The sequence below is a fragment of the Dreissena polymorpha genome, chromosome 13 (assembly GCF_020536995.1).
Source record: "Dreissena polymorpha isolate Duluth1 chromosome 13, UMN_Dpol_1.0, whole genome shotgun sequence".
Taxonomy (NCBI): domain Eukaryota; kingdom Metazoa; phylum Mollusca; class Bivalvia; order Myida; family Dreissenidae; genus Dreissena; species Dreissena polymorpha.
In genome coordinates this window covers 15,261,156-15,288,409 of record NC_068367.1, presented here as the reverse complement: position 1 = coordinate 15,288,409, position 27,254 = coordinate 15,261,156, and the positions used below count along the sequence as shown (strand labels likewise).

At 37.0% G+C, this 27,254-nt stretch overlaps 1 protein-coding gene across 2 annotated transcripts in view; it reads right to left on the bottom strand.

The window, feature by feature from the left end:
• Positions 1 to 27,254, bottom strand: part of LOC127855236 (polycomb complex protein BMI-1-like) — a 61,395-nt gene that overhangs the window by 10,194 nt on the left and 23,947 nt on the right. The window contains exons 1-2 of one of the 2 annotated variants that reach the window (XM_052390665.1): positions 16,016 to 16,891; positions 3,253 to 3,385 (exon numbers count right to left, since the gene is read on the bottom strand). In XM_052390665.1, coding sequence (XP_052246625.1) covers positions 3,253 to 3,385; positions 16,016 to 16,048 — 166 coding nt within the window. In that variant the 5' untranslated portion in view covers positions 16,049 to 16,891. Of the gene's footprint in view, positions 1 to 3,252; positions 3,386 to 16,015; positions 16,892 to 27,254 lie in introns of those variants that run through there. The other variant, XR_008037418.1, reaches the window with a different exon arrangement.

Here is a 27,254-nt window from a genome sequence, read left to right as displayed (position 1 = left end):
GGTTTAAAACACACTAAGTGACCCCGTGACCTAGTTTTTGACTCGGCATGGCCCATGTTCGAACTTGACCTACACATCATCTAGTTACAACATCTGACCAAGTGTGGTGAAGATCGGATTTAAACTACTTGAATAAGAGAGAGGACACCATGCTCAATGTGTAAAACGTACTAAGTGACCCTGTGACCTAGTTTTTTATCTGGCATGGCCCATGTTCGAACTTGGCCTTCAGATCATCTAGATAAAATTTCTGACCAAGTTTGGTGAAGATCGGATGAAAACTACTTGAATAAGAGAGAGGACACCATGCTAAATGTTAAAAAACGCACTAAGTGACCCCGTGACCTAGTTTTTGATCTGGCATGGCCCATGTTCGAACTTGGCCTTCAGATCATCTAGATAAAACTTCTGACCAAGTTTGGGGAAGATCGGATGAAAACTTCTTGAATTAGAGAGCGGACACTTAATACGGACCGACCGACAGACCGACCGACAAGTTCACTCCTATATACCCCCCTAAACTTCGTTTGTGGGGGTATAATGACGTGCATAATCTCCATATTGCCATCTATCTGTGTTTCAAGTTTCATGAAAAAATATGAAGAACTTTTAAAGTTATCGCAGGATCCAGAACAGTGTGACGGACAGACAGACTAACAGACGGAGCGCAAACCATAAGTCCCCTCCGGTTTCACCGGTAGGAGACAACTATCACAAAACTGTAACAAAACTGTCACACTAAGTCAAAACGACCATTCTAACCGGTTGTCCTAATTGTATGTCCCGTTTTGACGTGTGTTTGCTGAACGGCGTGACAAATTGTATGACATCTGAACTGTTCACTGTTTGCCATTGTTAGATGGACATTGCGATGCTATGAAAGAAATTTCTTTATAAATTACAAACTGCACGCGGAGCTTGTATTGATCTTCGATAGTGAGGCAACAGCGTCACGTGTAAAATGTTATAAAGACATCATCTGTGTTGTAACGTGTGCAATTTCAAAGCACATGGCACATACCTCACTCTTGAGAACAGCAGTCATAATTCAAGCTTGTTAAATGAGCATGGTATATAATTTAAAGTCACGTGTGGTTTGTTGTCATCGACTATCGTCGGACACTTTGGTAAAGTTGAAATCTGTTGCAAATGCTCGATCATACTTGCCGCTATCCTCTGAAATTCACGACATTATCTCGGAAATTGCCATGGTTGTCACGGAAATTGCCGAGTCATTTACGCAAATTCCAAGACTTCAAGAACATTATGAAATCGATCACCATTTTCGCGGAGATTCAATCACGGGCATTTCCGAAGCATTGCGTAAATTTACGAGCTACGATGCCCGATCAATATCACACTAATACGGAGATAATAGGCTTTACTAAGTTTGACATTTGCATCGCCATTTAAAAATGATACATGTATGTACATGGCTTAAGATTATCAAAACAAGGTCTTAGTTGCCATGTAATGCTTGCACTGTGCACGTATTTATAGACATTCTGAATTTAAGTATAATTCAAAGGGTGAGAGACGAGAATGTTACAAGTTAAGAAAATCATTAAAGTAAAAGAATATTCTTCAAAAACGCACACGACGTAAAAATCATTTTAGTCGGTAGAACGTCCCCTTAATTTGAATCGTTGAATCATCTGTACTACTTAATTTTTTATATAGTTTTTATGCTTAATTACTTTCATCAACACGAGGACGCATATTGCCAAACGTTCTAACGCATTAAGGGACTCAAAACTCGAGGAATTATGCATGATTGCTTCCTGTTTAATGCAAAAAAGCTGACGTCACATCCGGTACATGAGCACAGACCAGTGCTAGAGAATATTCGTGCCCATCAACATCAGTCTGCGAACAGTCGATACTATAATCAATTGCTTTTAATGCCGCTTTAAACCCACAAAATACAGCAATCAAAACTGAACTCATGCGTGTTAAAGCACAAAATAACAATCGAAAATCGAAATCCCCTTTTTATTTGCACGATGACGAAATATTGTTATATGCCCCTGGGAACTATTCTCCAATCTCGCGGTTTGGTTTGGCGAATTCACAATAAATTCTATCAAATGCCCACGTGAGAGAAACGCAGTATATAATTTCCCTCATTACAATGTTTCTTCACGGTCGAAATGTTGTATTTGCATAAAACCGGTGGTCATCGACGGTCAAAGTCGCCCTGCTCGTGGATATGAAAACGCCTTTGGGAGTTTGCGTATTCATTAACCGCCGTAAAGTCCCGGTTCTAATCTGCCTTAATTGAAAGATAACTGCCTTGTTTTGTGCCGAGGGACCTCGTTATTACGATAGTATCAAACCTTTTCCATACTGCAGTTTCTATTGCAGCGTCGGTTCATAAATACAATTGAAATTGATTAGTGTTTTAATTTCCAGCAATTTAAAACAATAACTGTGGAAAGTGATCAAAAGTCTTGTGGGATTATTTACGTAAACAGAGTTTAAGCAAGTTTCTAACACGGATATAACATCTAATAGTAACTTGAAACATTTTCATAATTGTTTAGTTCTTGCTGTCGAACTCGGAGTAACTTGTCTGAGAATGCCTGTCAGAGCGCGCCATTAAAAGCCATAAAAGCCTACAGCGGATAAGTAAGCACTACGACTAGCATAATACGCGAGTAACATGTAATGCTTTTGTTGTTGTTTTTAATTGATGTTGTCATCTTTTCGATACAGTAAAAAATCACCCAAGACTGCCAATATACACGTATACCACTGGGTGCAATAAAAGACTCAAATATGTCAATAATAAGACAGTGGTCCGTTTCTAGATCAGCGTGAAAAAAAAAGTTTTTTCAAGTACGTGAAACAACCCCTCCTCCTTTAGTACGAGTACATGCGTACACTGCCCTCACAGGCCGACCCATCGTGTTTATATGTCTCGCCTACCATAATGCACCGTTCCAGCCCGGCGTCATCCATCATCGGCTGACAGTAATACCATCGGGTCTCTACGTTTTGTCTGCATACATTATTTCCATCTATCTTGTCGTTATCCTCGTAATACTAAGGTAGAGCCACCAACAGTTTGAATTAAGTGTTGTTATTCATTTCCCTACATGAATACATTTAATGCACTCATACGTGAACAATCAATTTGGATCACACGTGACGAATACGCTAAAACACTTCTGGTGTCCTTGGGATTAAAAACGAACTTATACATATTCACTGCATACAACTACATAATTGTTTTAACGATATTCAACTTACATGTGTGCAAACATTCTATGATCGTTGTCGCGTCTATGTAGTAACCCCCGCACAAGACGCAGATAACGTGTGGGTTCACTTCCGGTACGCGCAGCCGTTTCCGGCCTTCCATGCTGCCGGTGCTACTGTCCAGCTGAAATAAACAAAGTGAACCATAAAGTTGCACGAGATGTATTTACTATTAAATGATGCATCTTTTCTTACTCAAATATTAGTATAATACGAGACATTTCGTTTCTGGCAAATATATAACTACGTACTCTTTTACTCGCATAAACTTCGACGTATTCTCGTATTGGAATACTATAAAATATGTCGACAAATTTACTTCTAACTCTTGTAGTAGAAATCGACGTATTCTCTTAATCGCTTATAAGTTGACGTTTTCAAAAAAGTAATATATAATTAATGAAAATTTAGACACGTCATAAACGTGTTAGGAAAATTATATTTGACCCAAACGACTGCATCCGTTAATTAATTTGGGCACATCCCGCTCATCTCATTGTTTTAGAATTGAAGATCGGTGGCAGGCAACGTGCTTTCGGTCATTGCCACTGACTAAAACACAATTATGTGGGTGTGAGAAATATAACAGATTATAGAGAATCACAAAATAACAAAAACGAACCGGCTATTGAAACTTAAATTTGTAACATTTACACCTACAAAAGAAAAAAAATGGCAGATAACTTGTCTTAACGTTGCTAAATCATTGATTTTAACGCTTCATTCAATTATCGTTTTTTAAGTCTGCCTGCAAAGTCGCCGACTGTCAACGCGATTATCCAGCAGAAATATAAATGAGTATCGGCGACCAAGAACCATGCTTAATGTGTCTTTTTATGCATGTTACGTCAAAATGACGCATACATTTCGTTTGTAAAACGCGACATGTATCTCACCTCGAGAATTATTACTTAATAATTCATGTCTCGCTAATTCTAGCAACGATTAAGCCTGTCATGTTTCCTGGTTGTCGCCGCAACTAATTGCCAATTTAAAGCACTCGACAATCGAGAACGGACACAAAACCGGCCTTATATGACTTACACTCACGAAGATTTTTCTTTGAAGACGCCTGATAAGTGAGTCCAATATGAATAGACTCGTAGTGTCATGCCACAGTTTCCAAAGAACCCGCGTTTCCGTAAGAATTTCTCATCCCTAAATTTGCGATTTTCACAAAAGTCTGATTTTTCCGCTCGCTTCGAGATCGGGATTTAGAGTTACAAGTTTGCGATAAAAACAACGTCATTAGATAGTGCAATGTTTGTTTGATGCGCGGCTTTGTAGAAAGTTAATTTGAATAAATTTGCTCGAGAGATTTTAACAAACATGCGCGACATTATCGGCACAAAAGCATCTACTCGACTTAAACTAAGTTTTCAAATTAGGACGAGGTCCGAGATGGTGAGCAACAATTGCATGGTTCAGACTGGACGCACTGAAATGAAAATACGCGTAACAAGGAGCTGAAACGTGAAACTGATTTCAAATAAAATAAATCATCAATAATTAATCAAAATAAATATATAATAATCAAAATAACCTGTATGGAGATTTGTATTATTTAACCCAATTATGCCTAGCGTCTAGAAAAAAGGCCTTGGCAAACAGCGTAGACCCAGATGAGACGCCGCATGATGCGGCGTCTCATTAGGGTCTGCGCTGTTTGCTTATAGGAATTTCTGTAACAAATATTCTAAATATATAAATAAATAAACTAGACATCCCTAATTTTTGGAAATAAATTGATCCAATTTAGAAGGATGGGAGAGTCCACTAGGCATAAATAGGTTAAAATGTTCAAAGTGTATTGCCAGGTCGGCAATGTCGCCTTTGGTGAAAACACCATCAGAACTCTAACAGAGCATGATTACGGTTTGTTAACCTTCAATCAACAATGGATGAATATAACACAGTGCTCCAGCTAGGATTTGAAAAGGGCAGGGGGGCTTTTTTGTCAAAAGGGCACTTTCGACGCGCAGTATTTTGTCAAAAGGGCACTTTCGACGCGCAGTATTTTGTGAAAAGGGCACGTTCGAGCGCACGGGTGTTTCTGGAATGCTTCCTATTGCATGTTATAAATAATTGTATTATTCCCATTATTATTAAACCATTCTAAGATAATGTCTACAATGAGGATTAAACTAATTACAATGTAATAAGGGATTTATGAATTATCATATGTAAAAAAAAAAAAAAAAAAAAAATTTTTTTTTTTTTTTAGGGGGGGGGGCAGGGCGGAGGTTCGGGGGGGGGCAGGGCGGAGGTTCGGGAGGGCAGGGCGCGGCGCCCTTCGATTTAGGCCTAGCTGGAGCACTGTAACAGTTTATCGATTATGAGTGCAAAGTTATCTACATAAACAAAGCCCAAATATAAAGTGTATGCGTGCATAAAAAAAATCCTGTCCATGGGTTTATCACACACATGGACATTTGCTAGTACTTGATTTAAGTTCGATAACAGGAACAGCATTATATTGCTAGTTGTTCGGAAAGGATATACTATGCGCACACCCAACATGTTTTTGGATGAATGGTTTCCAGTGGCAATTGAGCTAATTCTGATAGTCATGAACGTTTTACGTTACAGAATCAATTTAGACGTGAATGCTACTTTTTGAACCAGAATGACGGTGTGCAATATCGACTGCAGCTGAATTTTGATGTGAAGCAGATTTTGAAGCCATATTGTAGAGCTCTAGAAAACGCAGTTTAAACCTTTTTCCCACTAAGAAGCAAAGTGAAATGGCATTTGCAACCAGCACAAAACCAGAACAGCCTGCGAGTTACTTGCAGTCAGTTCAGGTTTAATGCTGTTTGCTGCTCGTCAATATCTTAAGGTTGGAAATGAAGCCTTTAAAACTTGATTCTAGTAAAGAATATTTGTAATTTAATTAGATTTCCTAAGGAACTACAAACCCATCAAAGTTGGTTTATACAGGGTAAAGGGTTAAATTATAACAAAACCCTAAAATATTATTAGTTGACAATGAGTCAAAAAGAACGAAACCCACGTTTCTTAATGCAATTGCTCTCAATGCCAGAAATCTAATACTCAATTAGAAAAGCGGGTGGAAATAAAGCCCGCCTGTTATCTGCAAGACCCATCAACAGGAACCCAAAGACAACAATAAACCCAAATGTAATCTAGCCAACTGGCCTTTCTTCTTTCTGCCAATCCACTTAAACCAAACATTCAATCAATACTCTTATCCAAGGTTTGTTAACGAGCGTATTACTTGTGAATGCAATATAAATCATTCACTGATATCGTCTTTTGTAGTGGTTTCTATTGACCCCGCCCACAGTTCGCAATTTGAGGCGGTGTTAGTCCTCAGTTCTCGAGATTGCAATTTACGATAACTGGAAAGCGAAATCTCGTAAGATCTCGAGCTCGCGCGATATTACGCGACGTGATTAGCAGCATGGGAAAAGGGCATCGGGTCGACATTGGCAAATAGAAAAGAGCTGCTTAAAAACATACGAGAATAATTTACTCATTTTGGTGTGTGAGGAATGTTGAACTGACAAACCGCTGCAAATGCATTGCGTGCAGTTAAACAATGTCATTCATCGCTTCATATTAAATACCGGAGAGCGCCCGTAGTTCCCGGCGTGAACTGGGTCGTAAAACATTTTTCCTTGTATAAACATAGTTTTAAAATGAAATTGGCAAAAAACACAGTTATAAACATATTTGCAAGAGTCTTAAAAGAATCGCGCAATCCATAGTGGAAATACGAGTCTTTTTCAAACATCAGCCGTAATGATTGTTTGAATTGACACGTGTATAAATATCATTTTTAAAACGTAACCGTCACCAAATTTAACAAATAGGGCAAGTTTTAGCTTATACTTTAGTATTGTCAATTGATTGCAAGAAATGATATACAAGACCTTCAATATAAAGCACGACGCCGATATAAAGAGTTCAATATATTTTTATCAGTAAATGGCTAACATGCGTGGGTTCATTTCGAATCATGCGTGTATGCTCCTTATGAAAGATTGCATGTGTATCATTTATTCACGATCAATCAAACAAGTGTTCAAGCGCAACACATGAAACTCATAGAATACTTATTGTTAACCATGTACACTTAACATTTGGAACACTTAAACACTACGTCAAACGAAAGTTAAATCAAATTCGTCCGATATCCAGTTTAGTATCAAACAATGTAATTCATTTAAAGTTCCGTATATTCGTTTATCAAACAATGTAATTCATAAAGTAAACGATCTTGCTTTTCTTCTGTTATTCTTTGTTAAAAAATGCAAATTTACATGCTTGGAAAATTTCATTAACATGGCATACCGAAACTAATTAAAACTATATCAAAATCCGAAAGTCATTTCATTTATCTTTTCAAGCCAGTATTGAGTTTCATAAAACAACGGAAAACGCCTCTACACCCTTTTGGGGATTGTAAGGTCCAATGAAAGGCATGCAGTGTTATAGGCTGATTGGGGAATCGTGTTAAGCCTTTGTTAAACACGGTTTTGTGTTGTATAACATTACGTGGTTGGATTAAATTAATGTCTTTTGGTCGACGTTTTTTAAAGGTACAAGTTGCTGTTAAGTTATGCACTCATTATCGAAAGGCAATGAGTTTAAACTGCGGATTGAAATCGATCTAGATAAAGGACATTAAACCATTTATGCCTAGTGGACTCTCCCATCCTTCTAAATTGGATCAATTTATTTCCAAAACTAGAGCTTTGTCACAGACGTGACGAATACCCCCACATGCCGCATTGACACATAATATTTTGCATGTCGTCTTCACAAAAAACAGCGGACACCATGCTCAATTTTTAAAACGCACTAAGTGACCCCTCGACCTAGTTTTTGACCCAGAAAGGCACATGCTCTAACTTGGCCTTAAGATCATCTCCATAAAACTTCTGACCAAGTTTGGTGAAGATCGGATGTAAACTACTTGAATTAGAGAGCGGACACCATGCTGAATGTTAAAAAACGCACTAAGTAACCCCGTGACCTAGTTTTAGGCCCGGAATGGCCCATGTTCAAACTTGTCCTAGAGATCATTTAGATAAAACTTGTGACCAAGTTTGGTGAGGATTGGATGAAAACTACTTGAATTAGAGAGCGGATAACATGGTGAGGTTTAAAACGCACCAAGATACCTGGTGACCAAGTTTTTGACCCGGCATGACCCATATTCAAACTTGACCTAGACATCATCTAGATACAACTTCTGACCAAGTTTGGTGAAGATTGGATGAAAACTACTTGAATTAGAGAGCGGACAACATTGTGATGTTTAAAACGCACTAAGTGACCCCGTGACCTTGTTTTTGACCCGGCATGACCCATATTCAAACTTGCCCTAGACATTATCAAGATACAATTTCTGATCTAGTTTAGTGAAGATTGGATAAAAACTACTTGAATTAGAGAGCGGACAACATGGTGAGGTTTAAAACACACTATGTGACCCCGTGACCTAGTTTTTGACCCGGCATGGCCCATATTCAAACTTGACCTACACATCATCTAGTTACAACTTTCTGACCAAGTGTGGTGAAGATCGGATTTAAAGTACTTGAAATAGAGAGCGGACAACATGCTGAATGTTTAAAACGCACTCACTAAGTGACCTATGCCTTTTTTCTAGACGCTAGGCAAAAATGGTTTAAGAACAAAAGCAGCTCGTTAACTTTCAATAGGTTGGTATAATACATCAATCTTAACGTGTCGGCCGTGCATACCAGTTTTTGTCGCATTCACATTCCAACATGTTGCCAATATGTTCAAATCGATACCGAATATTTGGCTATTTAACTCATCAAATCTGCATTTACTTTAGTGATTGGTCATTCGCGAACAATTATTCGCTACGAAAATGAAAGCTTCATCTCACTTCGACATGTATAAAGATTAAACAAAAAAAGAGAAATGTGTCAATTCCAGTAAGCGTCAACTTATCTGTTCGGTAATTTATGTATTTTGAAGTGATACATGCATTAGCAGTTTTTACTTAACGTGTGTGCCATGTACCAACAAGATCATTTACGTATGTATACATGTACATGTATATTTTATCTCACCTGCAATTCATCTTGTTTAAGTGAATATTATTTGAGTCTAAGCTAGCCTACTACAGCGAAAATACACAGAGCACCACCTCACAGAGCACCACCTAAACGAACAAAGCTACTTAATATGCCGTAGTTATTAAACCATACGGATGAATCTAATTAGAGCATTTTATTGTCCCACAATCGTATTAGCTGTCTTGTTAATTGCACATTAAAGATTGAGGCACGATGATAAATCGCCTATTCCCGACTCACTGGCAGGCCAATCAAAATTGCAAATGATATTATTGGGGTGATAATTTTGTTCCCGTCGCTTTTGCCTCAAAGGATAACGTCGAAGTCATATACAAGGACAATCGTGATACATCGACTATCTCCGGAATCCTCCGGAATTTATGGAATAAATCGTCGGCTGATCCAGAGTCATACATGGAGAAAGATTTGCAAACTTAAGAAAACAAATACAAGTCGATGTTGGAAACCATATTTGAATGACCATTTAGCTTTCAAAACTCGTTTGTCAAATATATATATATATATATATATATATATATATATATATATATATATATATATATATATATATATATATATATATATATATATATATATATATATATATATGCATTTAAATACAATATTACGTCCAGTTGGAAGCAACTCAGCCTTCAGGTTCATTATTTCCATTGCTAAGAATATATTCGACAAAGTAAACCTGAATATCACACGGCTCAAGACCCGTGTGTGCATGTGTGTACATGCTATTCGTGATCTACGAATTTCATTCCAACCGAAGCATCATCATTATTAAACTTTATACGATATCATGCAAAATAAGTAAGTTATTTCAAACTCCGTCGAAAAACGGGTAGTTTGTATGCTGCATACAACTTTTAAAACTCACGCCTACTCAAATACTATCAAGTTTGACAACAAAGTTTCCAAGAGTCTGTTCAAGCATTTCGCAATGGGACCAAATGTTTGTTCACGCATTTCGTAAAGGGACTATTCAAGCGGTTACTAATTAAGGTATCCACATATGCGAAATACATTGGTCAACTTTGCGATTCTCACGGTCCCGGTTTCTTTTTCTCAACTTTATCGGTCAGTCTGAAACGTTCCGCCGGTATTGGGTCATCCGATACGCAAGGTGATCTTGCGATAATGAAAGGGGGCGTATCAAAACTCATCTGAACAAATTGTGTGTAAAATTGTTTGACGCCATTGTTCAGCTAGTGGACATAAATGAACCATTGCAGATTAATACCAAAATAAGTGATATTAGTGAAGAACATTATTTTGGCCTGTGGGTTTAATTTATAGATGTTTGAGTTAATTTTTTGCCATTTTAGATAAAACCCCTGAACAATTTACTGTTAATGCTACATCACAGGAAACACTGCGAAACTTGCTAAAGATCAGTAATTAATAAACAAACCTAAAGTACACATGGCTGTCCGGCCTAGACATTTATTTTCATCAACATTTAATATTGTTTTATTGTCATGGACCAAAATATCACAAATGAAATAACGTTCAAAATACCAGTTTGACATAAGACTGATGGGTTATATGATGCAAAATAGCAATGTGTTGCACCTGCTCCATTCTGCCACCCACACCTCATTCGATTCCGCGCGCTCTGTTAGCTGCCTTTTTAAACTTATTTTTAGCTCGATTGCATCGAAGGCCAGGGGCATATTGAAAAACTCTCTCGAGTCTGTTTACTGGGTAAAACAGATACTTGAATGTCCTTAGGGGAGTTTGAAAAAACGCCCCCACAGTTGGTATCGAACCCATGACCTCCCGGTCGCTTGGCGGAAACTATATGCACTTCGCAACGGCGACCTTATTTGCTTGGCATCAATAAAATAAAATACTGATGCAATGATGATCTCATGTATTTGCAATTACTCAGTATATGTTTTTATGTTAGAATATTGGTCTTTCTCAATACGATACCGGAAATCTATGTCCAAACCATCGTCATTGGTCACACCATTTCAAACACGAGACGAAATGACATCATTTTATTTACTACGCATCTAAGATGACAAAGTCCCACGTGATCGATTCTAACAACGTGACATTTTAGATGATATTCTACACCACAGAAACCTTGGCGCGCACAATGGATTTTTATATTGGCGCAATAGCGCTGTAATCTATATTGCAGTCATAAACACTGCACTCTCGCTAAATAGGGAAATGCGCTTTATGTCCAAACACTTTTATCCCGTTTCAATGACTTCTCAAGTTGCACAAGTAAGTTAAGACGCACAAATTCAATCTGTCTTAGTGTTCTGATAAGATTGATGCACGGAAGAGTGATTTAATTTTTGTAAGCATTAAACGTTGCAAGATTTGCTACCCCTGGAAAACAACAATAGTTATAAAAATTAATATGGCAGTATTAGAAGAAACATTTAAAGACGACACCAATACCCAATGAATGGTTCTTTACAATACTGACACCGTGCATGCAGCTAACAATCGACAACGAATAAAAACAATCAGGAAGAAATAACAAGTATTGCTGCCGCTGGCTTTTGCTGTTGTTTTAGCTGCAATGCCGCCACGACTGATATTACTGCTACTGATATAACGAGGGCTACTGTTGCTGCTAATACTACCTCCACTCCAAAGACGAAGATGACCAAATCCGAACTAAATATAAAGGTGAAAGGAGCAATGTACAGCAAACAAGAACATACATGCTGCAATTATTTACACAAAACAGCACGAAAAGTATCACTCATCCATAGAGTAATGTGCAAGCTCATTTGCATTAATTTGCGCACGGGGCAGTTGGCCGGGCTTAATCGACATGCGACATATGCTTGCGTGTTCGGCTTTAACATCATCATAACGAGCAAAAAAATTGTCCGCCACACGTCACCGTAACTCGGGGCTTAACTGAGCTAACGTCCTCGTGAGCACAGAAAACATGTACATTCTAATTATATAGTAATACGATACTCCCTGTCTATGGAGCCATTTCTTTTAAATAAAAGATAGCGACTCTTTCCATTGTCCCATAGGTTACTTTGACTAGATTTGTAACTATCGGCTCAGCTACTACTTAAAAGTACTCCTATTTCTAAAACTTAAGTGTAGTACACTGTACCTGGAAAATATACTAAAAGCACCCGGTACAAAGAATATGACCGGATGCCTTAGTTTCAGCGTATTTTTCGTACCCCAGGTACTGTGTGGTATATTTAAAGAGTACTATGGGGTACTTATGAATAGTACCTGAGAGGACAACAACCAACTAGAGCTTTGTCACAGACGTGACGAATACCCCCACATGCCGCATTGGCGCAGAATATTTTGCATCTTGCCTTGACAAAAAAACAGCGGACACCATGCTCAATAATTAAAACGCAGTAAGTGACCCCGTGACCTAGTTTTCGACACGGCAATACCCATGTTCGAACTTGACCTACACATAATCTAGATACAACCTCTGACCAAGTGTGGTGAAGATCGGATGAAAACTACTTGAATCAGAGAGCAGACACCATTAACCGAATGTGTAAAACGTACTAAGTGATCCAGTGACCTCGTTTTTTATCTGGCATGGCCCATGTTCAAACTTGGCTTCAAGATCATCTAGATAAAACTTCTAACCAAGTTTGGTGAAGATCAGATGAAAACTATTTGAATTAGAGAGCGGACACCATGATGAATATTTAAAACACACTAAGTGACCCCGTGTTCTTGTTTTTGACCCAACATGACCCATATTCAAACTTGACCTAGACATCATCTAGATACAATTTCTGACCAAGCTTGGTGAAGCTCTGATGAAAACTATTTGGAATTAGAGAGCGGGCACCATGCTCAATGTTTAAAACGCACTAAGTGACCCCGTGACCTAGTTTTTGTACCGGCATGACCCATGTTTTAACTTGGCCTAGACATCATCTAGATACAACATCTTACCAAGTTTGGTGAAGATCGGATGAAAACAACTTGAATTAGAGAGCGGACACTTAATACGGACCGAACGACTGACAGACCGACCGACAGACAGACAAGTTCCTATATACTTGTACCCCCTAAACTTTGTGTGTGGGGGTATAATTAAGCATTAAGTACTTAGCTCATTGTGTCCACAAGAAATTAAAGACGGGCAAGGTGAAGCAGCACTTATGCCTTTTTATATGCTCTGAACCAAACTGACACACCGCGAACACTGTCTTAAGGGAAAGATTGACACACCGCGAACACTGTCTTAAGGGAAAGATTGACACACCGCGAACACTGTCTTAAGGGAAAGATTGACACACCGCGAACACTGTCTTAAGGGAAAGATTGACACACCGCGAACACTGTCTTAAGGGAAAGATTGACACACCGCGAACACTGTCTTAAGGGAAAGATTGACACACCGCGAACACTGTCTTAAGGGAAAGATTGACACACCGCGAACAATGTCTTAAGGGAAAGATTCACAGATAATATAACATGTTGCTGCGCAATACTCTTAAAATGTTTCCATTTTTTTGCCCATCTGTGATGATCAACAAGAAGTGTCATATTGAATGGCGTTTGCAATAATATACCCTTTACCACTTAGATTCGTATTTTGACGCATGTGTTGTCCCATCGAAAGGTAAATTTAATTAAATATCTTTCTTACTAAATTCAAGTTTCAAAGGCTTCATTTTCAACCCTCGGGTACTAATGAGCAGCAAACAGCATAGAACCTGAACAGACTGCGAGTTACTCGCAGGCTGTTCTGGTTTTATGCTGGTTACAAAAGCCATTCTCACTTTTTTCTTATGGGGAAAAGGGTTAAATAAGTTTTTGCATACAGGCATCGATAAATGTACCGCACTTAAACCTTAATAGGTAACAATTACATTGAGCTGACTTAAACACTCTATTTTACAATATAACTAAAACTAGACAACTCTCAAAGCGAAAAGACGTCAATTAGTATTTTCTGATCTAGATTTTTTCCAATGTTTCATGTCATTGTCCTTATAAATGATTAAAAGTCAACATTCCGGCGCCTTATATAAACGTGAATTCCGCTAGACGATGCATAACAAATCATCGTATGCACATGTCATAAGTTAACAGTATATTATATATATCTATTTTTTGTAACTTAACACAGGTGCGTGATTAACGTTCTGGCGTATTCACTTTTCTACCGTGTGTGAGCATGCATTTTAAAGTTATAACGAACACAAAGTATGCAGCAGAAAACATGCGAGTTGTTCGAACATCGAACAACAAAGCTGAAGCGACCGCAGCAAAAAAGGTTACATTAAACTGCCCTATCATTGAAAATAACGACCGAATGATGGTAACAAAAACTTCATTAAATAAATCGATTGTGATGTGTACACGTGTGTACATGAATGCACGGATATGTATATGTAATATATTTATTTAGAGAATAAGTTCAAAGTGTGTGCATCAAATGATCCGTACTGGTTTTGTCAATACGCTGTAACATTTTTAAACAAAATTCTTGTTATCAATTCTAATGGCCTGTAAGTTTGATTGTTAACAAAAGCATGCTAAAAAAATAATTGCGTCTAGCTCTAAAAAATAACTTAAAGAGTTCATTTTGGACTGCCCTGAAACTAGCTAAAGAAACTTCAGCGTACAGTTTATATAGTATTGACATACCTGTACGCTGAAGCCAACCCCGTATCGAAAGTCAACCAGAGTCGTAACATATTTATGTCACGCTTTAAATCAAAGAAAGCTCATTTTCTTGGATACATTTCTACGTATATTGGTGAATGAATATAAATTACTGCATCGGGGAATATTTTAAGGTTCAAATGTTTAAAATGCATCTTACAATAGATGAAAATAACTCTCATCAGTCTGAAATTCACAATTTTTACGCCATTGTCGCTTTGTCACGTGACGTGTTTTCATAGGGATACTTTCGGATCGACCTTGACATTTTTTGCTGAAATTGTACACATTACTTTCGTTTTCTGAAATCTATTATTTGTGATTAACAACTTACGTCTGGTGGATTATAAGACTGATTTCAGTGTGAATCAGGTAGTTTTAAATAATATTTACCTTGAGTTTGTATTTACACTACAATTTGTTTACAAAACAAGCCAGAATAATCTTAAATACCGGGAAATGTCATTCTGAATTTGAAAACACTTGAGCACATGGTATGTTACTAAAAATAGAAATAACGTCATATGACCGTGAAATCTCGGGAGATTCGCATTTCAAGAAAGTCTGTCACATCACTGTTTTTTTCGATATGTAAGAGCAGAATAGATAAATTTTAAATGTTTAAGATATGACAATCTTTCCGATCAAGTGGTTGATTTGGGCCAATAACTGCATTTAAAAGCTGTTTTGGACCGGTCTTTGTCAACTGTCAACTTTTCGGGAATTTCTGGTTGACTTTCTTAATGGGGTTGGTTCATAACTTTAAAGTCGCGCCTGTCAAAAATCATAAAAAGCGACATGTAAAGTTATGGTAGCCAGAACTACCCTGAAACAAGCTACGCATCGTAATTCCCATACATATCAAAGGCAAAGACGCAAATTATTTTGGAGAAACTTCAATACAATCGATTTACAAAGGCAACGAGATCAAAGAACACGTAATCAGGCGTTTATTCACAAGTCTCCATTTCAAATACCATCAATCTCATGCGAATTTCTGTCGATGCCATTTCACTTACTCGTTTGCAAATATCAATTTTCCCGGTCTCCATTGCTGAAGAGGCTGCTGCTTCAAATCCGCGTTACCTCCCTTAGTTCCAAACAAGCCATAGTCTACAGCCAACACTATCTGCACTACTTCTGCATAAAATGCACTTCTGACAAGCCATGTGAGGACGGTGTGATCACAATTATCTCTGTCCTAGATTTAAGACTGAGTTAAAATACTCCATTGAAAATGAAGGTCTTTAAGGCTTTGAAATTACTCGTAGTCCGTAAACAAAACATATTCACATTATACTCCTCACTTTCTGCGTGTTAACTTAAAGCGCACAATACTATATACTGTATGTACACAATATTAAAACACACGTGTTCAAATGAACATTAACATTTATGCTAATGTACGATCGATCTAATCGAAACGGAGAAATTCCCTCACATTCGCTTCATATTCTTAATTGATTATACAAAAACGCACCACACACATCTAACACAAAACTCCAATGACAGGTTATCCATCTTCAAGCCGGACGAAAGTAACCTTTTGCCGGTCATCGCACTGTTACGTCGCGGATTTAAACCTTCGGCATTAGCAACGTTCTTTTTATCCCACTAATGGTGCTTAATACCCTTAACACCCTTAATCCACCACTTTATATCCGAAGCAAGGACATTTTTTATTATCCGCGTACCATGTCACTTATTCGAGTTTTAACACACAATGTATGTATGCTCTTAGGTATCCGCAAACAGGTTTAGACCTTCGCCGCGTCGAGACCACACTGTATATATTATAACATAACTGACAGAATCAGTAATTTACTTTGTGTGTAGCGAATGATAAATTAAACACCGGGCAATATAAACTTGCTCGCCTTGGAGCACTATCGACTTTTTCGAATCGCATTCGAGTGTAAAACGACATTTATGTTGCTCGCTGTCAATTAACCGCAAAGAGGCGGAGTTATCTCGGGCGCAAGGCAGGGTTTTGGGTCTCAGCCAACAGCTTTTCGTGATTAATTAAATGTGTATGGTAGATTTTATCGCCCGTACGATAATGCTAAAAGCATAGGCCAGAGAGAACGCTCGAACGGAAATGTTGTAAAAACTAATTGATAACGAGGGGATCTGAAACACAAAGAGCTGATTGTAAAAGGTTATGCGAACGAAATATAGATAACGACGCGATGAAACATGACCACACAAAACGCGTACGAAACTACAAGAATTTGTATTTTGTAAGTAGTTCTTTTCGCTGCATATTGAAATTTATGATTACAGGGTCTAAGTTTTTTAATCGTACATTTATCTGCATTGAAATTGTGCAAAAAGATTGGCACACTTTAAGCGATTTTCTTGTTTGATCAAAAACTGTAATTCTAACATTTTATTATTATATTGCGCTAATGAATATAGACAAAAGAACAATAATGCCCATGCTTCATTGAAAGAATGTTCAATAGAATTACAGTTATTATGGTGTTAAAATCTCGCAGGTAAAATGGCTTCATTTGTGCGCAATCTCCTCGTCTTTAATACTGTTAAGTAATTGTTTTACATACTATTAAAGTGAGTGTTTGATATTTTTAATCAGCGATTTTTTTGCCCACTTGGGAAAAGTACCTGTACAAAGCGAATTGGGAGAAAAATCAGCGCGAAAAAAAACACTTTTTTGAGACGATTTGCGTCGTGAAATCTTCAGATTTGGAATTAAGGGTCTTTTGAATCGCATGACATTCAATTGCACAAGCGAATTTAATATTCTTGTTCATTTATTTTTGCTTGAAATGTTCAGTTACAGTGCTCATTTTATTTGTTCATTTGCAGATAATGAGCTTTCGGAACAAAATTGGTGCAAATTTCATTCTTTGGGGGAATTTTTCAGACGGCAACTGGGCATTTTGTAATTTTTGGGAAAGTACCGTAGTTTCACGGAAAGTATATAAAGAAGGATAAAAATCGCTGATTTAATATACAAACCACACTTTTTGCAAAGAGTACAGAAGTCAAAAAAAATTTCAGTACAAAAGTTCAATTATTAAAAATATTATAATTATTAAAACATATTTTTTCTTTTGACATTAATGTATAGCACATTGAATAGTGTCATATTTATTATCGATTAAAATCGTTTAAGTTATCATTAATTCACCTAAGCGTTCAACTGACAAAGAGTGAAATTTAATTGACAAGGATAACTGGTATGTAAAAAATGACACACGCCAAAATTTAAAATTTGAATATAACATTTTCAAAATTTAAAATTTGAACATAACATTTTAAAATGAAACCCGTATCAACTGAACCGTCCCCGCTTACCCCCCTACCCCACCCCACCCCCAACACACACATAACTAAAGACGGTACCAATTTCCGAAACCAATCAATTATTAAGCTCGTGTTTCTGTCTTAAGCAGTTTTGGCACGACGGAAATTGTTTTACAATACCCCAATAATAGTTTGCAAATTACACGCAGACATTTCCCAATGTTGCATTATTTCTTTGGGTTAGTGTTAGAGACAAATATTTGACTATCGCAACATATCGCCAATAAAATCTAGAAATTTAATATTTGTCTATGGGGCTTAAGGGTGGTTAAGAGCTGTAGTAACTTAACTGCCATACAACGATTACGATAACCCCCGAAAGCAGACTGACCGAAGAATTGGGAATTTTTTACGTAACATGGTTACCAGTCATATCGTATAGTGATCTATGGTAATTATGGGGGTTTAATCTATTGTCGTAAAATCTTACTTTGCAAGTTTTATCTTACGTGTGACGTCATTTTGTTTGAACAATGTTACAAACAACTTGTCAGCCGTCAAAGGCTGCACAGTACATTGATAAATAGGTTTAAGTAAACACAACCGCCTGAAAAGTCCGCGCGGAGAAAATTAGCGAGTTATAAATGTTAAGTTGACTTGTTTTCTCACAAATATAGTAAATACTTTTAAACTCAATTAAATATCCTGCAAATAATAATCTGAATTGGTGTAAACGCAGAGTCTTCAAAACAAGGATTAAATACAGCGTGTTACAAATATTAAAACGAGAAAAGGTCGCTTTTTCTTTGCATTTCCTTCTTTTTCGAAAATCTTCTCTATGTGCGATGAAGTGTATCATTGTTTCACTTAACATTACATTAAAGGATACTTTCAATTTTACGTCATATTCTCAGAATTCTATCCTTATACAATGCAGCCGCTGCGAAGATATTGCTATTGAGTATTAATATACCATAAGTAAACAAGTATATACAAAGGATGAACAACCATAAAAATAATGAGGTGCACTTGAATGCAACGAAATATAACACGGTTTGATTTTTTTTGCGCGCCATTGAACAATAAAATGGTCTTCTCAATCAAGAACAAATGAAATTAAAATGATTGTATTGCACAAATATTCGTCAATAATTTACCGAATTAATTCTGAATGCTCCATTTACTCCTGTTCTGTAGCCTTAATTCGTTAGTTCAATCATCCATTTTTTAAATTTCGTTTTATTCTTTAATTCATTATTATATTTGACAAAAATAAAAATTATGTAGACTACAATTCATTTTTTAAAATAAAGATATTTAACGTCAATCTATGTAGCTTTAATATTTTATTTGGATATGATTGCAGATTATCGTAAAAAAATATTACGATGCTTTAAAACGCATCAAATCGTATTATTTAACTGTGGTATTTTACATTAAAATGACATATAAACGGTCCATTTCCATTTTTAGATAAAAATTTGCACAGCAACAGATAAATATATAGCTCGTCTAAACACAATCGCATTGAGTTTAATCCACCAAGTGTTTTATTACCTACTATAAACGATCCATTAAAACAGAAATTGATAGCGATAAAAGCTGACGAATTAGAGAATTAAGTTTGGCATTATCAGTGGCTTGTCGCCTCTCTATCTGTCCGAGGTCTATCCGATTACGACGCCATGCGGCGTATCTCGCCCCTGACCGCATTGTTTAATGAGTCCATTATATTGCAAAACTGTAATGGCCAGTATTGATTATGACAGATTAATGTTCGCATTATCTCTTTATGGCAAAAGATTCTCTGCAGACTTTGCCAAGCTCGAGGCGTCATGCTGAAGTGAAATCTTTGAAGTTATTGCCTCTATGAATTTAAGTCCGCATTATTTACATAAAAGAACACTTAAGTTTCTAAAAGGAAAGTCGTTCCTAACAGATTTTTTTCATACGTATTCTCGATGTTGGCGCGACGAAAACTCTCAAATGTACAGAATATTCTCCTAAATAGTATTTTTGTACAAACAAACGTGCGAACAGACACACGGATGTAAGGAACCATGGGCAGCAGTAACACTTAATTTCTGTTAACCATCTCTTCCACCACGTGCGCAAAAAAAACGCATCTTCAATTTGCTAATTCAAATCACTAAACGATTTATGATTTCTACATATTATCCGATAAGCATTTTAAAACATACATGTCCATCAAATCAAGTAAGAAAATTTCTTATTAAACGTTTAACCAAATGTATGCCAAATGATTCATATTTATTTAATAGTAGTTATATTATGTAACTGCATGCATACGCAGATAAACATTTTGACAACGTGCTTGGATTAAAGCAAAAACTTGTAACGTTTCGTTGTGAATTTCCATTTTCTCTTCAGTCACTGTTCTTTTATGTAAATTACCCATCAGTGTTGCAAGAAATGAAATTCAGATGGTCATGCTTTGCGTTTTAGCTACCGAATGCATCTATATCTATTGCACCTTTTTACTTCAGAACGCGTCTTTACAAAAGCGCAACAAATAAATCATTATACAAGCATAATAAATAATTCACGATGATTAAAACGTGTTCGTTTTGCCGGTATTTTTTTCAACGGATTATATCAGTATCGATCAAACTTGTTTCGTGTTAATTTAAATATAATCAGGTACATTTAAGACTACCATATTTTTTAACGAAACTCACATAGAAAAAAACATTGCACGACAAAGTATTATTTTTTTGTTTTACTATGACATAAAAATGGAATAAATAAAACTGTACGATTTAAAACTTAAAGCAAAGCGTTAACATAATTGGATTTTAATAAAATAAAACGAAAAATATATTCATTAAATATACATTATACCAACATGTACTTGATATGCAAAATAATATTCAACACGTTAATAAATTGTAAATTTTTTAATAATTTATAACTTAAAATCACGTCGTATGAATGATAAAGTGACTAAAGGACACCTGTAGTACAATACAGCGCCTTGTTGCGCTCATATTCAAATATTCACGCGTTCTGATTTATTTCTATTATCGCTCGTTTGTTTGAGAATGAGTACTTACATAAGAAGTAACATAAGGAACGGTATACAGTTTGTGAAAACCAAACAATTATTACCTTTAACAGAACACAGCGTTTGTTTATTTATTGTTCTTGTTGTTGTTGTCGTAGTTGTTGTCGTTTTTTTAAATAAACTTCCATTCTTTAAAATTGCATATAAACAATGCACAAAAAATTCACATGGCATGCAAATGTAAAAAGGAAAAAATATGTTTTCTATGTTAAAAACTTGTCTCTGCTTACGAAAATTTTTCATTTAGCACTAAAATGTTACATTTTTGTTGTCCGTCGTTGGTTTCTATGGAAGAATCGGCAGCAATTAATACATGAATATTGCGTAAATATATATAATTATGTAATCATGTATATTTATTATGTATTTAAATGATCGCTCGTTCATTGAAAATGAAAAATATATATAGCAAAAAATATCAGCGACAAATAATCATATAATCCACATAAGTACAGAGCACTTCGTATATTGTGGTCTGATTAACCCATTTATGCCTAGCGTCTAGCAAAAAGGCATTGGCAAACAGCGTAGACCCAGATGAGACGCCGCATGATGCGGCGTCTCATCAGGGTCTGCGCTGTTTGCTTAAAGGAGTTTCTGTAAGAAATATTCTAAATATAGAAATGAATATACTAGACATCCCTAATTTTGGAAATAAATTGATCCAATTTAGAAGGACGGGAGAGTCCACTAGGCGTAAATGGGTTAATAGAGAGCGAGAGTGTCAGTCCTTCTACGACGTCGAACCGGTTCAGTTTTATATGATATGAAAATAATGTATCATATTGGAAGTACAAGAAAAGAATAGTGAATGTTCATATTAAGCAAGTGTATCATTGATGTTATTGAAAACCCAGTGTTAATTGTGAACATGCTGGAAATATGTCTGAAAGTTATCATATTGTATTTGTTTTTACTTTGCAGTAGACTTGGACTTTACTTTACACTAAGCATACTATAACGGTTTTAAGTGTATAATATCTACATTATTGCGCGGAAAGAAACAGCAAAGTTTCGCTGACTTTTGTGTAAGTGTTTTGCGCATAGTTAACCATTATCATGCATACATGTGCGTTAAGTTTCGTCAACAGATTAGCCTATGTAGTCCGCACAGGCTTATCTGGAACGACAGTTTCCGCTTTTAAGGAATTATTTTGATCCAAACCTGTGCATACTGCACTTGCTAATCTGGGACGATACTTTACGAAATGCCTGAACCCTTATTGCCCAGAGCGCGTTTTAACGATTGTCGTACAATGGTATATGAACGCAGCGATTGTTCCATTCTTTATAAAGTACCCGTAAAAGGTACTTTCCCAATTGAATTTTTTTTTACAAAATTTCCAATTTATGTCTGAAAATTTCCCAAAAGGAGGGCAAATTCCGTCAATTTTGTTCCAAAAGTGCATTATCTGCAAGTAGACAAACAAGAGCACAGCATAACAGGTGCCACGCTCGGATAAGAGAGCAGTTTTGAATAAATGAAAGCTTGTCAGATTTTTTTTGATTTTTTTAGAGGTCACAGTGACCTTGACCTTTGACCTAGTGAACCCAAAATGGGTGTGGCGTGTATAACTCATCAATGTGCATCTACATATGAAGTTTCAAAGTTGTAGGTGGAAGCACTTCGATTTTAGAGCCAATGTAAAGGTTTTAGCACGACGCGGACGGCGGACGTCAGACGGCGGGAGTCGGACGGCGGACGACGAGCTGGCTATGACAATACCTCGGGTTTTCTCCGAAAACGCCGAGCTAATAAAATGAGCACTTACACTTAACATTTGAATGTAAATCAATATGTGAGTAGATTTTTGAATCGCGAATTTTCCCAATTTCAGGGTTTTTCGCGCTAATTTTTCCCAATCGGCATGGTACAGGTACTTTTCCCAAACGGGTTAGAAAAATCGCCGGAACGGATAGACGAAGAAGCTTCGAAACAAAATTAATCTGACTAGTTTGGTCGGTAAAATACCGCAAGATGATGCGGGTATTACGTCAGTGTCATCTACTTTCAAGTTATATTAGTCGATAATGGGCAGACATGTTCTGGAATTAAATAGTTCCCCCTTAAACAATAACAAGGCATAATGAACACACAGCCGATGCAAATTCTTAACAAGTTCTTTGGAAAATAACAACAACAAATAGCCCTGCAGAATACCAAGAATTAGACAATGCACGAATCTTTCCGCGGAAAGTTCAATTATTTCGCGAATGGTTTGCTTTACAACGTAGGGTCGGGAAGCAAGATCGCATCTTTCGTCACAATTGTTCAAGAATTCCTCGGGGGCTCGTGTTTATATTGGCACACTCACAAAATCATAATGAAGCCGAATTCCCATCGCACATTTCATCAATCTCAAAAGTAATGCGCCGTCAAGTATCCAGAAAATTTTCTGGTCAAACTGTGCGAGTGTGCACATGAAATCGGAAATTAACTTAGAGTGTAAAATTCTAAAACTAAACTGTTAAAATGTGCACTATTTAGGTCAAACAAGATATCCTCCTAAGAAAATGCACATCTGTTTATGCATAGTTTGGATTTCTGCAAACGCCAGAATATTGCGCGCAAGCATTCTTATCAAATGTCGCGTTATTGGATACCGAGTTTGGTTCCGCAATTTAAAGAATTTTATCTTTCTCCTTTTGCACCGTACATTAATAAAGTATTAAATGTATACTACCAGCATAAACACAGAAGTTTACCATTAGAACCGTTTCATTCGAGTATAACAACGATGACAACGTGTTCTTGTACCGGGTTGCCAATATATTTAAATCACGTGTTATTCAAATATTTATGATATTAACCTGTATTGCAAACCGATTGCCGATGCGCACATTATGTAACTAGAGCTTTGTCACAGACGTGACGTATACCCCCACGTGCCGCATTGACACAGACTATTAATTTTTGCATGCTGTCTTCACAAAACAAGAGAAGCTAATTTATGGCGAATTTTAAGAAGTATTATGCCATTATCATTTTTGGCCATTTTTGACCTTTGAACTCAAAGTGTGACCTTGACCTTGGAGATATCGACATAATTCTTTCGTGCAACATACCGTCCAATGATGGTTTACAAATGATTTTAAAATCTCACAATGAACAACATATACTTAGCCCGGACAAGCACATTTATGGTCTTTTGTGACCTTTGAACTCAAAGTGTGACCTTGACCTTGTAGATATCAACGTTATTCTTTCGCGTGACACACCATCCGATTATGGTGAACAAATGTGCCAAATGATTAAAAAAATCTCACAATGAACGACATAGTTATGGCCCAGACATAAGCTCATTTATGGCCATGTTTGACCTTTGAGCTCAAAGTGTGACCTTAACCTTGGAGATATCGACCTAATTCTTTCGCGCGACACACCGTCCAATGATGGTGAACAAATGTGCCAAATGGCCCGGACAAGCTTTCGGGACAGACCGACAGACAGACCGAAAGACAGACCGACCGACAAAGTGACTCCTATATAGCCCACATTACCATTGGTAATGGGGGTATAAATAGTTAAAGGCTGGGCACAGAACAAGTGTGTTTGGTAAGACACGAATGGCTATGTACACGACAATTGCGACACTTTTGAAAAGATGAGTAGCGTTCTGAGAAAACGGGGCTTAACGTATGTGCGTAAAGTGTCATCCCAGATTAGCCTGTGCTGTCCGCACAGGCTAATCAGGGACGACACTTTCCGCTTTTATGGTATTTTTCGTTTAAAGGAAGTCTCTTCTACACGGAAATCCAGTTAAGGCGCAAAGTGTCCTCACTGATTAGCCTATGCGGACTACACCGGCTAATCTTGGATGACACTTTACGCACATGCATTAAGCCTAGTTTTCTCAGAACGCGACTACGATTATTCTCATTATGATGCCCGTGTTAAGCAACAAGAGCTGTCGGAGGACAGCGCGCATGACTATTCGAGTGCTTGACAGTATAACGTAAGCCATCATGGGGAATTTTTTTTGGGGGGATAGGGGGGGGTAGGGGGGTGATAGGGGGGTATAATGTGGGGTGTAGTAGTTTATAAGAGACGATGTTTAAAAAAATTGGGGGGGGAGGGGGGGTGGGGGTTGAGAGGGGTGGTAATTTATTAGATGATGTTTAAAAAAAAATGGGGGGGAGGTTGGGGGGGAGGGATTCTGGGTAGGGGCGTGGGGTATTGTTTGGGTGGAATCCAGTGTGGTATTCAGGTAAGTGTTGTTTTGTCAAAGTAATAATAAAATGTGATCATAGATAAAGAAGTTATGGCAATTTAAGCAAAATGTTCAATATCTAAGTGTAAAAGGGGTCATAATTATGTCAAAATGCTTGATACAGTGGTCTGCTCTTGTTTATAGGTTGGGGTCATGTTGGTAAACAAGTAAAGCAATATGTCAAAGGATATAGGAAATATTTGGTGTAGTACGCAAACTTTAACATAGATCTATCAATAATATGCATATTCTAAGTATAAAAGGGGCACTAATTATGACAAAATGCTTGATAGAGTTGTCTGCTCTTGTTTATATAGGTTGGGGTGATGTTGGTAAACAAGTATGCAAAATATAAAAGCAATATGTCAAGGGACAATGAAAATTAATGGGGTAGTACGAAAACTTTAACATTTGCTGCATATTTTAAGTGGAAAAGAGGCCATAATTATGACAAAATGCTTGTTAGAGTTGTCTGCTCTTGTTTATAGGTTTGGGTCATGTTGGTAAACAAGTATGCAAAATATGAAAGCAATATGTCAAGGGACAATGAAAAAAATTGGGATAGTACAAAAACTTTAACATTTGCTGCATATTCTAAGTGGAAAAGGGGCCATAATTGTGACAAAATGCTTGATAGAGTTGTCTGCTATTGTTTATAGGTTGGGGTCATGTTGGTAAACAAGTATGCAAAATATGAAAGCAAAATGTCAGGGGACAATGAAAATAATTGGGGTAATACGAAAACTTAAACATTTGCACACAGACGCAGACGCTAACACAGACGCTAACGCCGACGCCGGGGTGAGTAGGATAGCTCCACTATATATATTTCATATATAATAGTCGAGCTAAAAATACATCTCCATCGTGTTTTTTTATAATATTTAACAATACCGCAATACGCTCGTTGAACGGGAATACTTTACAGAATTCATTCGCTGTTCTGGGCTCTTAAAGTAAAACAACTAGTTTCAGACATCTTTTGTGCAACATTTCTTTTAAATAAACAATCGTCTCGTAAGTACGCACGCACGAGATAAGATCAGAATTATTGCTAACGTGCGTTGCTAGCGATAGACATGATCTGCGAGTGTGGTTGTGCAATGGCTCTAGACAAAACCACCTTGCAGAAATTAAAAAGACGCTGTCTTAGAAGTGCGTAGGTAAATTGGTAATACACAGGTACGCCGGTGCAAAGACTTCAGAGATTCTCCGTAAAACTGCGTCGAGAAAAACAATATTGCAAGTGCGTTAGCGCCCATGATTTATTATCTAGATGAATTTGCTGTCGACATAAAACATTGATATTTCTTGAGCAGTAAAGCAGTTTTCTTTTGGCCACGTGAGCCTGTCCCACTCTGAACGTTACAGTGGCCCAACATTGTGGCATCGCATCCATGAAGTCCTGTATATAAACGGATTAGTTCACAATCATTAAGTTGATTAACATGTTCGCGTCATACAAATGGATGTATTTAGTTCCTATCGATTCTTGCTATTGGCGAACGGACCGGGACGACGCACATGCAGTTTGACGTATCAAATAAAATGTTTTAGATTCAATGCAACAATGATTCATTCTAATGTGGCCGAATACGTAAAATTAATTCCAGATGGAAAAGTATCCCAATACGTTTTACTGAGTAAATCATTACCACCAAACGACGAATAACACTGTTTCCGGTTTATTGA